The sequence below is a fragment of the Scyliorhinus torazame genome, chromosome 5, assembly GCF_047496885.1.
Source record: "Scyliorhinus torazame isolate Kashiwa2021f chromosome 5, sScyTor2.1, whole genome shotgun sequence".
Taxonomy (NCBI): domain Eukaryota; kingdom Metazoa; phylum Chordata; class Chondrichthyes; order Carcharhiniformes; family Scyliorhinidae; genus Scyliorhinus; species Scyliorhinus torazame.
The window spans coordinates 8432559-8448111 of NC_092711.1; the positions used below are offsets into that span (position 1 = coordinate 8432559).

Consider the following 15553-nt stretch of genomic DNA (forward strand, 5'->3'; position numbering starts at 1 on the left):
GATGTGAAGTTCTCTCTCTATAGACACATATACAATATGATGTGAAGTTCTCTCTATATATCGACACATATACAATATGATGTGGCATTCTCTCTATATGGACACATATACAATATGATGTGAAGTTCTCTCTATATCGACACATATACAATATGATGTGAAGTTCTCTCTCTATATGGACACATATACAATATGATGTGAAGTTCTCTCTCTATATGGACACATATACAATATGATGTGAAGTTCTCTCTATATATAGACACATATACAATATGATGTGGCATTCTCTCTATATGGACACATATACAATATGATGTGAAGTTCTCTCTATATAGACACATATACAATATGATGTGAAGTTCTCTCTCTATATGGACACATATACAATATGATGTGAAGTTCTCTCTCTATAGACACATATACAATATGATGTGAAGTTCTCTCTATATAGACACATATACAATATGATGTGAAGTTCTCTCTATATGGACACATACACAATATGATGTGAAGTTCTCTCTATATAGACACATATACAATATGATGTGAAGTTCTCTCTCTATATGGAAACATATACAATATGATGTGAAGTTCTCTCTATATATCGACACATATACAATATGATGTGAAGTTCTCTCTCTATATGGACACATATACAATATGATGTGAAGTTCTCTCTCTATAGACACATATACAATATGATGTGAAGTTCTCTCTCTATATAGACATATATACAATATGATGTGAAGTTCTCTCTATATAGACACATATACAATATGATGTGAAGTTCTCTCTCTATATAGACACATATACAATATGATGTGGCATTCTCTCTATATGGAAACATATACAATATGATGTGAAGTTCTCTCTATATATCGACACATATACAATATGATGTGAAGTTCTCTCTCTATATGGACACATATACAATATGATGTGAAGTTCTCTCTCTATAGACACATATACAATATGATGTGAAGTTCTCTCTCTATATAGACATATATACAATATGATGTGAAGTTCTCTCTATATAGACACATATACAATATGATGTGAAGTTCTCTCTCTATAGACACATATACAATATGATGTGAAGTTCTCTCTATATGGACACATATACAATATGATGTGAAGTTCTCTCTATATAGACACATATACAATATGATGTGAAGTTCTCTCTATATGGACACATATACAATATGATGTGAAGTTCTCTCTATATAGACACATATACAATATGATGTGAAGTTCTCTCTATATGGACACATATACAATATGATGTGAAGTTCTCTCTATATAGACACATATACAATATGATGTGAAGTTCTCTCTCTATAGACACATATACAATATGATGTGAAGTTCTCTCTCTATATGGACACATATACAATATGATGTGAAGTTCTCTCTCTATATGGACACATATACAATATGATGTGAAGTTCTCTCTCTATAGACACATATACAATATGATGTGAAGTTCTCTCTCTATATGGACACATATACAATATGATGTGAAGTTCTCTCTCTATATATGGACACATATACAATATGATGTGAAGTTCTCTCTGTATATGGACACATATACAATATGATGTGAAGTTCTCTCTATATATCGACACATATACAATATGATGTGAAGTTCTCTCTATATGGACACATATACAATATGATGTGAAGTTCTCTCTCTATATATGGACACATATACAATATGATGTGAAGTTCTCTCTATATATAGACACATATACAATATGATGTGGCATTCTCTCTATATGGACACATATACAATATGATGTGAAGTTCTCTCTATATCGACACATATACAATATGATGTGAAGTTCTCTCTCTATATGGACACATATACAATATGATGTGAAGTTCTCTCTCTATAGACACATATACAATATGATGTGAAGTTCTCTCTATATATCGACACATATACAATATGATGTGGCATTCTCTCTATATGGACACATATACAATATGATGTGAAGTTCTCTCTATATCGACACATATACAATATGATGTGAAGTTCTCTCTCTATATGGACACATATACAATATGATGTGAAGTTCTCTCTCTATATGGACACATATACAATATGATGTGAAGTTCTCTCTATATATAGACACATATACAATATGATGTGGCATTCTCTCTATATGGACACATATACAATATGATGTGAAGTTCTCTCTATATAGACACATATACAATATGATGTGAAGTTCTCTCTCTATATGGACACATATACAATATGATGTGAAGTTCTCTCTCTATAGACACATATACAATATGATGTGAAGTTCTCTCTATATAGACACATATACAATATGATGTGAAGTTCTCTCTATATGGACACATACACAATATGATGTGAAGTTCTCTCTATATAGACACATATACAATATGATGTGAAGTTCTCTCTCTATATGGAAACATATACAATATGATGTGAAGTTCTCTCTATATATCGACACATATACAATATGATGTGAAGTTCTCTCTCTATATGGACACATATACAATATGATGTGAAGTTCTCTCTCTATAGACACATATACAATATGATGTGAAGTTCTCTCTCTATATAGACATATATACAATATGATGTGAAGTTCTCTCTATATAGACACATATACAATATGATGTGAAGTTCTCTCTCTATATAGACACATATACAATATGATGTGGCATTCTCTCTATATGGAAACATATACAATATGATGTGAAGTTCTCTCTATATATCGACACATATACAATATGATGTGAAGTTCTCTCTCTATATGGACACATATACAATATGATGTGAAGTTCTCTCTCTATAGACACATATACAATATGATGTGAAGTTCTCTCTCTATATAGACATATATACAATATGATGTGAAGTTCTCTCTATATAGACACATATACAATATGATGTGAAGTTCTCTCTCTATAGACACATATACAATATGATGTGAAGTTCTCTCTATATGGACACATATACAATATGATGTGAAGTTCTCTCTATATAGACACATATACAATATGATGTGAAGTTCTCTCTATATGGACACATATACAATATGATGTGAAGTTCTCTCTATATAGACACATATACAATATGATGTGAAGTTCTCTCTCTATAGACACATATACAATATGATGTGAAGTTCTCTCTCTATATGGACACATATACAATATGATGTGAAGTTCTCTCTCTATATGGACACATATACAATATGATGTGAAGTTCTCTCTCTATAGACACATATACAATATGATGTGAAGTTCTCTCTCTATATGGACACATATACAATATGATGTGAAGTTCTCTCTCTATAGACACATATACAATATGATGTGAAGTTCTCTCTCTATATAGACACATATACAATATGATGTGAAGTTCTCTATATAGACACATATACAATATGATGTGAAGTTCTCTCTATATAGACACATATACAATATGATGTGAAGTTCTCTCTATATAGACACATATACAATATGATGTGACATTCTCTCTATATGGACACATATACAATATGATGTGAAGTTCTCTCTCTATAGACACATATACAATATGATGTGAAGTTCTCTCTCTATATCGACACATATACAATATGATGTGAATTTCTCTCTCTATGGACACATATACAATATGATGTGAAGTTCTCTCTCTATATGGACACATATACAATATGATGTGAAGTTCTCTCTATATAGACACATATACAATATGATGTGAAGTTCTCTCTATATATGGAAACATATACAATATGATGTGAAGTTCTCTCTATATAGACACATATACAAAATGATGTGAAGTTCTCTCTCTATAGACACATATACAATATGATGTGAAGTTCTCTATGTAGACATATATACAATATGATGTGAAGTTCTCTCTCTATATGGACACATATACACTATGATGTGAAGTTCTTTCTATATATAGACACACATACAATATGATGTGAAGTTCTCTCTCTATATCGACACATATACAATATGATGTGAAGTTCTTTCTATATATAGACACACATACAATATGATGTGAAGTTCTCTCTCTATATCGACACATATACAATATGATGTGAAGTTCTCTCTCTATAGACACATATACAATATGATGTGAAGTTCTCTCTCTATAGACACATATACAATATGATGTGAAGTTCTCTATATGGACACATACAAAATGATGTGAAGTTCTCTCTCTATATGTACTCAGAGACCCTGCTGGGAGCCGGACGCAGCGCCGTCTGTGGCCGGGAGGGGGAGGTGCAGCATGGGCGACGGACCCGCCCCGGACCGGAGTCCTCCCGGTTGCGGGGGCGGGGCCGGAGGACCACCTCCTGATTGGCCGGTCGAGGGTCAGGTGGGTCGGGGAGGAGGTGCCGCCCGGTGAAGAAGAGGAGGAGGACGGAGCCGCCGCCGCTTCTCTCCCTCCGCCGCCGTCCCCGGGTTGGTATCGGTTCGTGTCGGTGAGCCCGAAATGGCGGATCCCCCCACCGCTGGGACAGTACTGCGCAGGCGCTGCCGGTAGCCCTCCTTCAGACTGCGCAGGCGCTGCCGGTAGCCCTTCAGACTGCGCAGGCGCTGCCGGCAAACCCGTCGCATGGTTAATACTGCGCAAGCGCTGCCGGCAGCTCATCCTGGACAGTACTGCGCAGACGCTGCCGGCAGCTCACTCCCCTGGACAGCACTGCGCAGGCGCTGCCAGCAGCTGACTCCCTGGACAGTACTGCGCAGGCGCCGCTGGCAGCCTCGTCCCAGGGATAGGGCGCTCTCCCGCGCCCGGGGCATTCTGGGTGGGGCAGTCCACCATGTGCCTCGCAGGACGTTCCCACTGGTGACAACTCCAATCAAAAGCACAGCATACAGTGCAGGACGGTGGTACCCTACCCAGACTCACTCCTCCCCCCCCCCAATTCAACCCCCTAGACATCCGCTCCCCCACAGGGGCTGGTTTAGCACAGGGCTAAATCGCTGGCTTTGAAAGCAGACCAAGGCAGGCCAGCAGCACGGTTCAATTCCCGTAACAGCCTCCCCGAAACAGGCGCCGGAATGTGGCGACTAGGGGCTTTTCACAGTAACTTCATTTGAAGCCTACTTGTGACAATAAGCGATTTTCTTTTTTTTTCCACAGTGCAGAAAGGAGGCTATTCGGCCAATCGAGTCTGCACCAACTCTCCAAAAGTGCGCCCTGCCCAGACCCACTCCGTCACCCACCCTCACCCCTGCCTAGCACGGCTGCCTCACCCTCAACCCTCCAGGATCAATTGCCTCTAACAATAAAATAATCTTTATTGTCACAAGTAGGCTTACATTAACACTGCAATAAAGTTACTGTGAAAGTTACTAGAACTAAGCCATTCGGCCCATCGACCCACTTAAGCCCTCCCTTCCACCCCATCCCCGTAACCCAATAACCCCTCCTAACCTTTTTGGTCACAAAGGGCAATTTATCAAGGCCAATCCACCTAAACTGCACGTCTTTGAACTGTGGGAGGAAACCGGAGCACCCGGAGGAAACCCACGCAGAGACGGGGAGAACGTGCAGAATCCGCACAGACAGTGACCCAAGCCGAGAATCGAACCTGTGACCCTGGCGCTGTGAGGCAGCAGTGCTAACCACTGTGCTGCCCAGTGGGGGCTATGGGAAAGCAACTGGAAACTATAGGCTCCCAATGCTCCTGGGCAATAAAAAATAGGCGCAAGGCTCCTTTTGTTGGCGGAGAAGGGGCTCAACAGATCATCTTTAATTTGTCGTTATTGTGGCTGTTACGGCACTCAGGATTGTTCAGCGGGCGCTGCCCAATTGGGGAATAGTTTGATTTGAATTATTAGCTGTGTAACCGGAGGGACATGTTGTTTGATTCCCTCTCCACTCGCTTTGCAGGGACGTCGATGCGGGACACTCGCCGGTGGGGATCTCCGAACGGACGTCGTGCCAAGATCTGACGGAAGTTGCTCGATTCGTCGTGACCCAAACGCCATCGGCCCCGTCGCGGATGGAAGCCGCGAGCGGCGGCGCGGAAGAACAGCACGCCTGCTCCTGGTGTGGACTCTCCGACCGGCAGCCAACCTCCCCGGAGGGACACGCATGCGAGCAGGACCCTGGGGGGGGCGCGGAACCCAGCACGGCCGGGCGGGGGGCGAGCCCCTTCCGCTGCTCGGTGTGCGGCAAGGGCTTTGCCTACCCCTCCTGCCTGCGCGTCCACCAGCTGGCCCACACTGACGAGAGGCCCTGCCAGTGCGCCGACTGCGGCAAGCGCTTCAAGAGCCCCCAGGAACTGCGACGGCACGGGCGCCTCCACTCGGGCGAGCGGCCCTACGTCTGCTCCGCCTGCGGGAAGCGCTTCGCCCAGTCCTCCAACCTGCTGGCCCACCAGCGGGTCCACACGGGCGAGCGGCCCTTCACCTGCCCCGTGTGTGGCCACGACTTCGCCCGCTCCTCCCACCTGCTGCGCCACCGCCTGGTCCACACGGACGAGACGCCCTACGAGTGCTTCGACTGCGCGAGGACCTTCAAGAGCTCGCAGGAGCTGAAGCGGCACCTGCAGGAGAAAGTGGGCGAGAGGCCGTTCAGCTGCGCCGTTTGCGGGCGGGGCTTCATCCGCTTGTCCAACCTGCAGGCGCACCGGCGGCTGCACACCGATGCCCGGCCCTTCCAGTGCGGGGCCTGCGGCAAGAGCTTCAAGCTGGCCAAGTACCTGTCCAGGCACCAGGTCAACCACGGCGGGCGGCCCTGCGTTTGCTCGGTGTGTGGCAAGGCCTTCGCCCTGCCCTCTTCCCTGCTGGCCCACCGGGAGATCCACACCGACGAGACGCCCTTCCCCTGCCGCGCCTGTGGCAAGAGCTTCAAGCTGGCCAAGTACCTGAATAGACACCTGTCCAGCCACCGCTGCGGCGGCGGGGGGGCTCGCTCGCTCCGTCTGCGGGCAGGAGTCGCCCGCCCTGCGCGGGCACCGGCGCGCCAGGGAGACCGCCGCAGAACCCAAGTAGCTCGCGACCCCCCCCTCCTCCACCCCGTGAACCACCTCTGGAAAGGTCGACTCCAGCGAGATCTCCAAACTCCAGAAACTCCATTAATTTGGCCTCTCACCCCTCAGGACCCCCCTGGGACCAATCTTCGCCGATCCGCCTTCCCAGGCGAGTTGATCCTTCAATGTGGGGGCTGAAAACCGGATGCGGGTGTCCCAAATGTGCTCTCAGCAGAATGTCCAACCGCAGCGAGATTTATTTATGCCTGTGCTCCAATCCCCACCCTGGCAATAAAGGCCAACTGGCCATTTTCCTTCCTTATCTCTTGCCGTATCTGCATGCTCACTTTTTGCGTTCTTTAGTCCATCCAGATCTCTGAACTTCAGCCACTCACAACCTTTTCAGAAGGTATTCTGTATTCCCAGTGAATAAATTTGCAGATGATACAAAGATCTGTAGAGGGACAGGTAGTACTGAGGGAGCAAGGGGGCTGCAGAAGGACTTGGACAGGCTAGGAGAGCGGGCAATGAAGTGGCAGATGGAATACATTGTGGAAAAGTGTGAGGTTACGCACTTTGGAAGCAGGAATTTAGGCACAGACTATTTTCTAAATGGGGAAATGCTTCGGAAATCAGAAGCACAAAGGGACTTGGGAGTCCTTGTTCACGATTCTCTTAAGGTTAATGTGCAGGTTCAGTCAGCAGTTAGGAAGGCAAATGCAATGTTAGCATTCACGTCGAGAGGGCTAGAATACAAGACCAGGGATGTACTTCTGAGGCTGTATAAGGCTCTGGTCAGACCCCATTTGGAGTATTGTGAGCAGTTTTGGACCCCGTATCTAAGGAAGGATGTGCTGGCCTTGGAAAGGGTCCAGCGGAGGTTCACAAGAACGATCCCTGGAATGAAGAGCTTGTCGTACGAGGAATGGTTGAGGACACTGGGTCTCTACTCGTTGGAGTTTAGAAGGATGAGGGGGGGATCTTATTGACACACGATACTGCGAGGCCTGGATAGAGTGGACGTGGAGAGGATGTTTCCACTTGTAGGAAAAACTAGAAACAGAGGACACAGCCTCAGACTAAAGGGACGATCCTTTAAAACAGAGATGAGGAGGAATTTCTTCAGCCAGAGGGTGGTGAATCTGTGGAACTCTTTGCCCCAGAAGGCTGTGGGGGCCAAATCACTGAGTGTCTTTAAGACAGAGATAGATAGGCTCTTGATTAATAAGGGGATCAGGGGTTATGGGGAGAAGGCAGGAGAATGGGGATGAGAAAAATATCAGCCATGATTGAATGGCGGAGCAGACTCGATGGGCCGAGTGGCCTAATTGTGCTCCTATGTCTTATGGTCTTACAAATAACTTCCGTGTTGCACTTTGAGACACCTTATTCTGCCGTTAACACATTCTGATCGCTTAATGCACCACCATCCTCGTCAGCCTACCCACCCGCCCTAACTTGGTGTGACGCCTGGACAAGTCCAGTCCCAAAATGGAAGCTGGCTTGATCGGTCCGCTGTTTATTCCATTTTAAACCCTGGGGAGTACTGAACATAGTCAGAGGAATCTGCTGTACATTTTTCGCACAGATTAAACAAGAAACTTCAGTTGTGTTACACCGCAGAGCATAGTAGTCTATAGGCCACAAAATAGTAACAGGATGGTAGGGCAGGCAATAAGCAAAGAAATAATGGATGCATGTAGAAATGGTACAGCGGTTATCATGGGAGATTTTAATCTACATATCGATTGGTTTAACCAGGTTGGTAAAGGCAGCCTTGAGGAGGAGTTTATAGAATGTGCCCGGGATAATTTCCTGGAACAGTATGTAATGGAACCTACAAGGGAACAAGCGGTCCTAGATCTGGTCCTGTGTAATGAGGCAGGATTGATTAATGATCTCATAGTTCGGGATCCTCTTGGAAGGAGCGACCACAATATGGTGGAATTTAAAATACAGTTGGAGGATGACAAGGTAAAATCAAACACTAGTGTTTTGTGCTTAAACAAAGGCGATTACAATGGGATGAGAGAAGAACTAGCTAAGGTAGACTGGGAGCAAAGACTTCATGGTGAAGCAGTTGAGTAACAGTGGAGAACCTTCCGAGCGATCTTTCGGTGTTCAGAAAAGGTTCATACCGACAAAAAAGAAAGACGGTACAAAGGGGGAAAAATCGACCGTGGATATCTAAGGAGGTGAGGGAGAGTATCAAATTGAAGGAAAAAACATACAAAGTGGCAAAAATTAGTGGGAGACTAGAGGACTGGGAAGTCTTTAGGGGACAATAGAAAGCTACTAAAAAAGCTATAAAGAAGAGTAAGGTAGACTATGAAAGTAAACTGGCTCAGAACATAAAAGCAGATAGTAAAAGCTTCTACAAATATATAAGACAAAAAAGAGTGGCTCAGGTAAATATTGGTCCTTTGGAAGATGAGAAGGGAGATTTAATAATAGGAGACGGGGAAATGGCTGAGGAGCTGAACAGGTTTTTTGGGTCAGTCTTCACAGTGGAGGACACAAATAACATGCCAGTGACTGATGGAAATAAAGATATGATAGGTGAGGACCTTGAGATGATTGTAATCACTAAGGAGGCAGTATTGGGCAAGCTAATGGGGCTAAAGGTAGACAAGTCTCCTGGCCCTGATGGGATGCATCCCAGAGTGTTAAAAGAGATGGCTAGGGAAATTGTAAACGCACTAGTGATAATTTATCAAAATCCACTAGACTCTGGGGTGGTCCCAGAGGATTGGAAAGTAGCAAACGTGACACCACTGTTTAAAAAAGGTCGGCAGAAAGCGGGTAATTATAGGCCGGTAAGCTTAACTTCGGTTGTAGGGAAAATGCTGGAATCTATCATTAAGGAGGAAATAGCGGGGCACCTGGAGGGAAATTGTCCCATTGGGCAGACGCAACATGGGTTCACAAAGGGTAGGTCGTGTCTGATTAATTTGGTAGAATTTTGTGAGGACGTTACCAGTGCAGTAGATAACGGGGAGCCAATGGATGTGGTATATCTGGATTTCCAGAAAGCTTTTGACAAGGTGCCACGCAAAAGGTTGCTGCATAAACTATAGATGCATGGCATTGAGGGTAAAGTGGTAGCATGGGTAGAGGATTGGTTAACTAACAGAAAGCAGAGAGTGGAGATAAATGGGTGTTTCTCTGGTTGGCAACCTGTAACTAGTGGGGTCCCTCAAGGATCAGTGTTGGGCCCGCAGTTGTTCACAATTTACATAGACGATTTGGAGTTGGGGACCAAGTGAAATGTGTCAAAGTTTGCAGACGACACTAAGATGAGTGGTAAAGCAAAAAGTGCAGAGGATACCGGAAGTCTGCAGAAGGATTTGGATAGGTTAGGTGAATGGGCTAGGATCTGGTAGATGGAATTCAATGTTGCCAAGTGTGAGGCTATCCATTTTGGGAGGAATAACAGCAGAATGGATTATTATTGAAACGGTAAGATGTTAAAACATGCTGCTGTGCAGAGAGACCTGAGTGTGCTGGTGCACGAGTCGCAAAAAGTTGGTGTGCAGGTGCAGCAGGTGATTAAGAAGGCGAATCGAATTTTGTCTTTCATTGCTAGAGGGATGGAGTTCAAGACTAGTGAGGTTATGCTGCAATTGTATAGAGTGTTGGTGAGGCCGCATCTGGAGTATTGTGTTCAGTTTTGGTCTCCTTACCTGAGAAAGGACATATTGGCACTGGAGGGGGTGCAGAGGAGATTCACTAGGTTGATCCCAGAGTTGAGGGGATTAGATTATGACGAGAGCTTGAGTAGACTGGGACTGTACTCATTGGAGTCTAGAAGAATGCGGGGGGATCTTATTGAGACATATAAAGTTATGAAGGGAATAGATAGGATAGATGCGGGCAGGTTGTTTCCACTGGTCGGGGAAAGCAGAACTAGGGGGCATAGCCTCAAAATAAGGGGAAGTAGATTTAGGACGGAGTGTAGGAGGAACTTCTTCACCCAAAGGGTTGTGAATCTCTGGAATTCCTTGCCCAGTGAAGCAGTTGAGGCTCCTTCTTTAAACGTTTTTAAGAAAAAGATAGATGCCTTTCTAAAGAATAAAGGGATTCGGGGATATGGTTTATGGCCGGAGAGTGGAGCTGAGTCCACAAAGTTCAGCCATGATCTCAATAAACGGCGGAGCAGGCTCGAGGGGCCAGATGGCCGACTCCTGCTCCTAGTTCTTATGTTCTTATGAAATAGGTTGGAACAGATTTCAGCGCAGAGGACAAATCATAGAATTTACAGTGCAGAAGGAGGCCTTTCGGCCCATCGAGTCTGCACCGGCTCTTGGAAAGAGCACCCTACCCAATGTCAACACCCCAACCCTATCCCCATAACCCAGTAACCCCACCCAACACTAAGGGCAATTTTGGACACGAAGGGCAATTTATCACGGCCAATCCACCTAACCTGCACATCTTTGGACAGTGGGAGGAAACCGGAGCACCCGGAGGAAACCCACGCACACACGGGGAGGACGTGCAGACTCCGCACAGACAGTGACCCAAGCCGGAATCGAACCTGGGACCCCGGAGCTGTGAAGCAACTGTGCTATCCACAATGCTACCGTGCTGCCCTCAATGATTGCATTAGAATTCCTGCAGTGCTGAAGGAGGCCATTCGGCCCATTGTCTCTGCCTCTCCCCCCCCCGGCTCTCCAAGCGAGCGTCGTGATTCGGTTCCATTCCCATCTTTTCCCCCGCATCCCTGTTCTGTTCAAATAATCATGTAGCGCCCTCCTGAAGGCCTCGATTGAACCTGACTCCACCACACTCACAGACAGTGCGTCCCAGCCCAGAACCGCTCGCCGTGTGAACAAGCTCTCTCTCACGTCCCGTTTGCCCCTTTTACAAATCACTTGCAACCTGCCCCCTCTCGTTCTCCTTTTACAAGGGGGGGGGGGGGGAACAGCATCGCCCTGTCTACTCCATCCAGCCGTGATTTAGAACTTCTCGAACAAATCTCCTCCGTCTTCTCTCCCAGATCCTCATAGAATTTAAGGTGCAGAAGGAGGCCATTCGGCCCAGCGAGTTTGCCCTCGGGAAGAGCATCCTACTTAAACCCACGCCTCCACACTATTCCAGTAACCCCACCACCCACCTAACCTATCGGACATTAAGGGGCAATTGAACCTTAAATTGTATCAGGCTAAGCCTGGCGCAAGAGGAGGAAGAATTAACCCTACCCAGGGCATTAGCCCACAGACCCTCATCTATCTCCACCCCAAGCTCCTCCTCCCATTTACCCTTTAGCTCCTCCACCGAGGTCTCCTCCTCCCCCTGCATCTCCTGATAGATCACTGAGACCTTGCCTTCTCCAACCCACCCCCCCAAGAGCACCCTATCCTGGATCCTACGTGCTGGAAGCAACGGGAACTCCCTCACCTGCCGTCTCACGAATGCAGTTATCTGCATGTACCTGAAGGCGTTTCCGGGGGGGGCGGGGGGGCAGCCCAAATTTCTCCACGAGCGCCCCAGGGCTCGCAAACGTCCCATCTAAAAACAGGTCCCCATCCTTCTAATACCTGCCCTGTGCCAGCTCAGGAACCCTCCATCCATTCTCCCCGGGACGAACCGATGGTTCTCCCGGATCGGGGACCAAACCGAGGCCTCTACCTCACCCTGTGGCGCCTCCGCTGCCCCCAAATTTTCAGAGTCGCCCCCACCACACCACCACTGGGCTCGTGGTGTACCTAGTCGGCGGGATGGGCAGCGGTGCTGTCACCAGCGCTCCCGGACTCGTGCCCACACAGGACGCCATCTGCAGCCTCTTCCACGCCACCCCCTCCCCCTCCATTATCCACTTCCGGACCATCGCCACATTGGCAGCCCAGTAGTATCCACATAGATTGGGCAACGCTAGCCCTCCTCTGTCCCTGCTACGCTCCAGAAACACCCTTCTCACCCTCGGGGTCTTATTCGCCCACACAAATCCCATGATGCTCCTACTGACCCGCTTAAAAAAGGCCTTAGGGATCAGGATAGGAAGGCACTGGAACACAAAGAGGAACCTCGGAATGACCGTCATTTTCACCGACTGCACCCTACCCGCCAACGCCAGTGGCAACATATCCCACCTTTTAAACTCCTCCTCCATCAGCTCCACCAGCCGCGTCAAATTGAGCTCGTGTAGGGCCCCCATCTCCTGGCCACCTGAATCCCCAGGTACCGAAAGCTCCTTTCCGCCCTCTTCAGCGGAAGCTCGGCTATCTCCCTTCCCTGGTCCCCTGGGTGTATGACGAAGAGCTCACTCTTCCCTACGTTAAACTTATATCCGGAAAAGTCCCCGAACTCCCTGAGGATCCGCATAACCTCCGGCATCCCGTCCACTGGGTCCGCCACATACAATAACAGGTCATCGGCATACAGCGACACCCGGTGTTCCTCTTCCCGCCCCCCCCCCCCCCCCCCCCCCCCACCGAACCAGCCCCCTCCAGTTCCTGGACTCCCACTGTGCCATGGCCAGAGGCTCAATTGCCAATGCGAACAACAAGGGGGATAGGGGACACTTCGAACAACAGGCCCTTCGGCCCTCCAAGCCCACGTCGACCATGCTGCCCGTCTAAAACCCCGTACAGCACAGTGTTAGATACAGAGTAAAGCTCCCGCTACACTGTCCCCATCAAACACTCCCAGGACAGGTACAGCACAGTGTTAGATACAGAGTAAAGCTCCCTCTACACTGTCCCCATCAAACACTCCCAGGACAGGTACAGCACAGGGTTAGATACAGAGTAAAGCTCCCTCTACACTGTCCCCATCAAACTCTCCCAGGACAGGTACAGCACGGGGTTAGATACAGAGTAAAGCTCCCTCTACACTGTCCCCATCAAACACTCCCAGGACAGGTACAGCACGGGGTTAGATACAGAGTAAAGCTCCCGCTACACTGACCCCATCAAACACTCCCAGGACAGGTACAGCACGGGGTTAGATACAGAGTAAAGCTCCCTCTACACTGTCCCCATCAAACACTCCCAGGACAGGTACAGCACGGGGTTAGATACAGAGTAAAGCTCCCTCTACACTGTCCCCATCAAACAATCCCCGGACAGGTACAGCACGGGGTTAGATACAGAGTAAAGCTCCCTCTGCACTGTCCCCATCAAACACTCCCAGGGCAGGTATAGCATGGGGTTAGATACAGAGTAAAGCTCCCTCTACACTGTCCCCATCAAACACTCCCAGGACAGGTACAGCACGGCGTTAGATACAGAGTAAAGCTCCCTCTACACGGTCCCCATCAAACAGTCCCAGGACAGGCACAGCACGGGGTTAGGTACAGAGTAAAGCTCCCTCTACACTGTCCCCATCAAACACTCCCAGGACAGGCACAGCACGGGGTTAGATACAGAGTAAAGCTCCCTCTACACTGTCCCCATCAAACAATCCCCGGACAGGTACAGCACGGGGTTAGATACAGAGTAAAGCTCCCTCTACACTGTCCCCATCAAACACTCCCAGGACAGGTACAGCACGGGGTTAGATACAGAGTAAAGCTCCCTCTACACTGTCCCCATCAAACACTCCCAGGACAGGTACAGCACGGGGTTAGATACAGAGTAAAGCTCCCTCTACACTGTCCCCATCAAACACTCCCAGGACAGGCACAGCACGGGGTTAGATACAGAGTAAAGCTCCCTCTACACTGTCCCCATCAAACAATCCCCGGACAGGTACAGCACGGGGTTAGATACAGAGTAAAGCTCCCTTTACACTGTCCCCATCAAACACTCCCAGGACAGGTACAGCACGGGGTTAGATACAGAGTAAAGCTCCCTCTGCACTTTCCCCATCAAACACTCCCAGGACAGGTACAGCACGGGGTTAGATACAGAGTAAAGCTCCCTCTACACTGTCCCCATCAAACACTCCCAGGACAGGCACAGCACGGGGTTAGATACAGAGTAAAGCTCCCTCTACACTGTCCCCATCAAACAATCCCCGGACAGGTACAGCACGGGGTTAGATACAGAGTAAAGCTCCCTCTACACTGTCCCCATCAAACACTCCCAGGACAGGTACAGCACGGGGTTAGATACAGAGTAAAGCTCCCTCTACACTGTCCCCATCAAACACTGCCAGGACAGGTACAGCACAGGGTTAGATACAGAGTAAAGCTCCCTCTACACTGTCCCCATCAAACACTCCCAGGACAGGTACAGCACGGGGTTAGATACAGAGTAAAGCTTCCTCTACACTGTCCCCATCAAACACTCCCAGGACAGGCACAGCACGGGGTTAGATACAGAGTAAAGCTCCCTCTACACTGTCCCCATCAAACACTCCCAGGACAGGTACAGCACGGGGTTAGATACAGAGTAAAGCTCCCTCTACACGGTCCCCATCAAACAGTCCCAGGACAGGCACAGCACGGGGTTAGGTACAGAGTAAAGCTCCCTCTACACTGTCCCCATCAAACACTCCCAGGACAGGCACAGCACGGGGTTAGATACAGAGTAAAGCTCCCTCTACACTGTCCCCATCAAACAATCCCCGGACAGGTACAGCACGGGGTTAGATACAGAGTAAAGCTCCCTCTACACTGTCCCCATCAA

The 15553-nt window shown here is 47.5% G+C and overlaps 1 protein-coding gene across 2 annotated transcripts; it reads left to right on the top strand.

Annotated features, from left to right (window-relative positions):
• The first annotated feature begins 4327 nt into the window (after positions 1-4327).
• Positions 4328-7302, top strand: LOC140418159 (uncharacterized). 2 transcript variants are annotated; one of them, XM_072501578.1, is made up of 2 exons: positions 4328-4458; positions 5897-7302. In XM_072501578.1, the coding sequence occupies exon 2, from the start codon at positions 6009-6011 to the stop codon at positions 7176-7178; it is 1170 nt and encodes a 389-aa protein (XP_072357679.1). In that variant the 5' UTR covers positions 4328-4458; positions 5897-6008; the 3' UTR covers positions 7179-7302. The 2 variants fall into 2 exon arrangements, with proteins under 2 accessions (XP_072357679.1, XP_072357680.1); XM_072501579.1 differs by having other exon boundaries at positions 4352-4478.
• The last annotated feature ends 8251 nt before the right edge of the window (positions 7303-15553 follow it).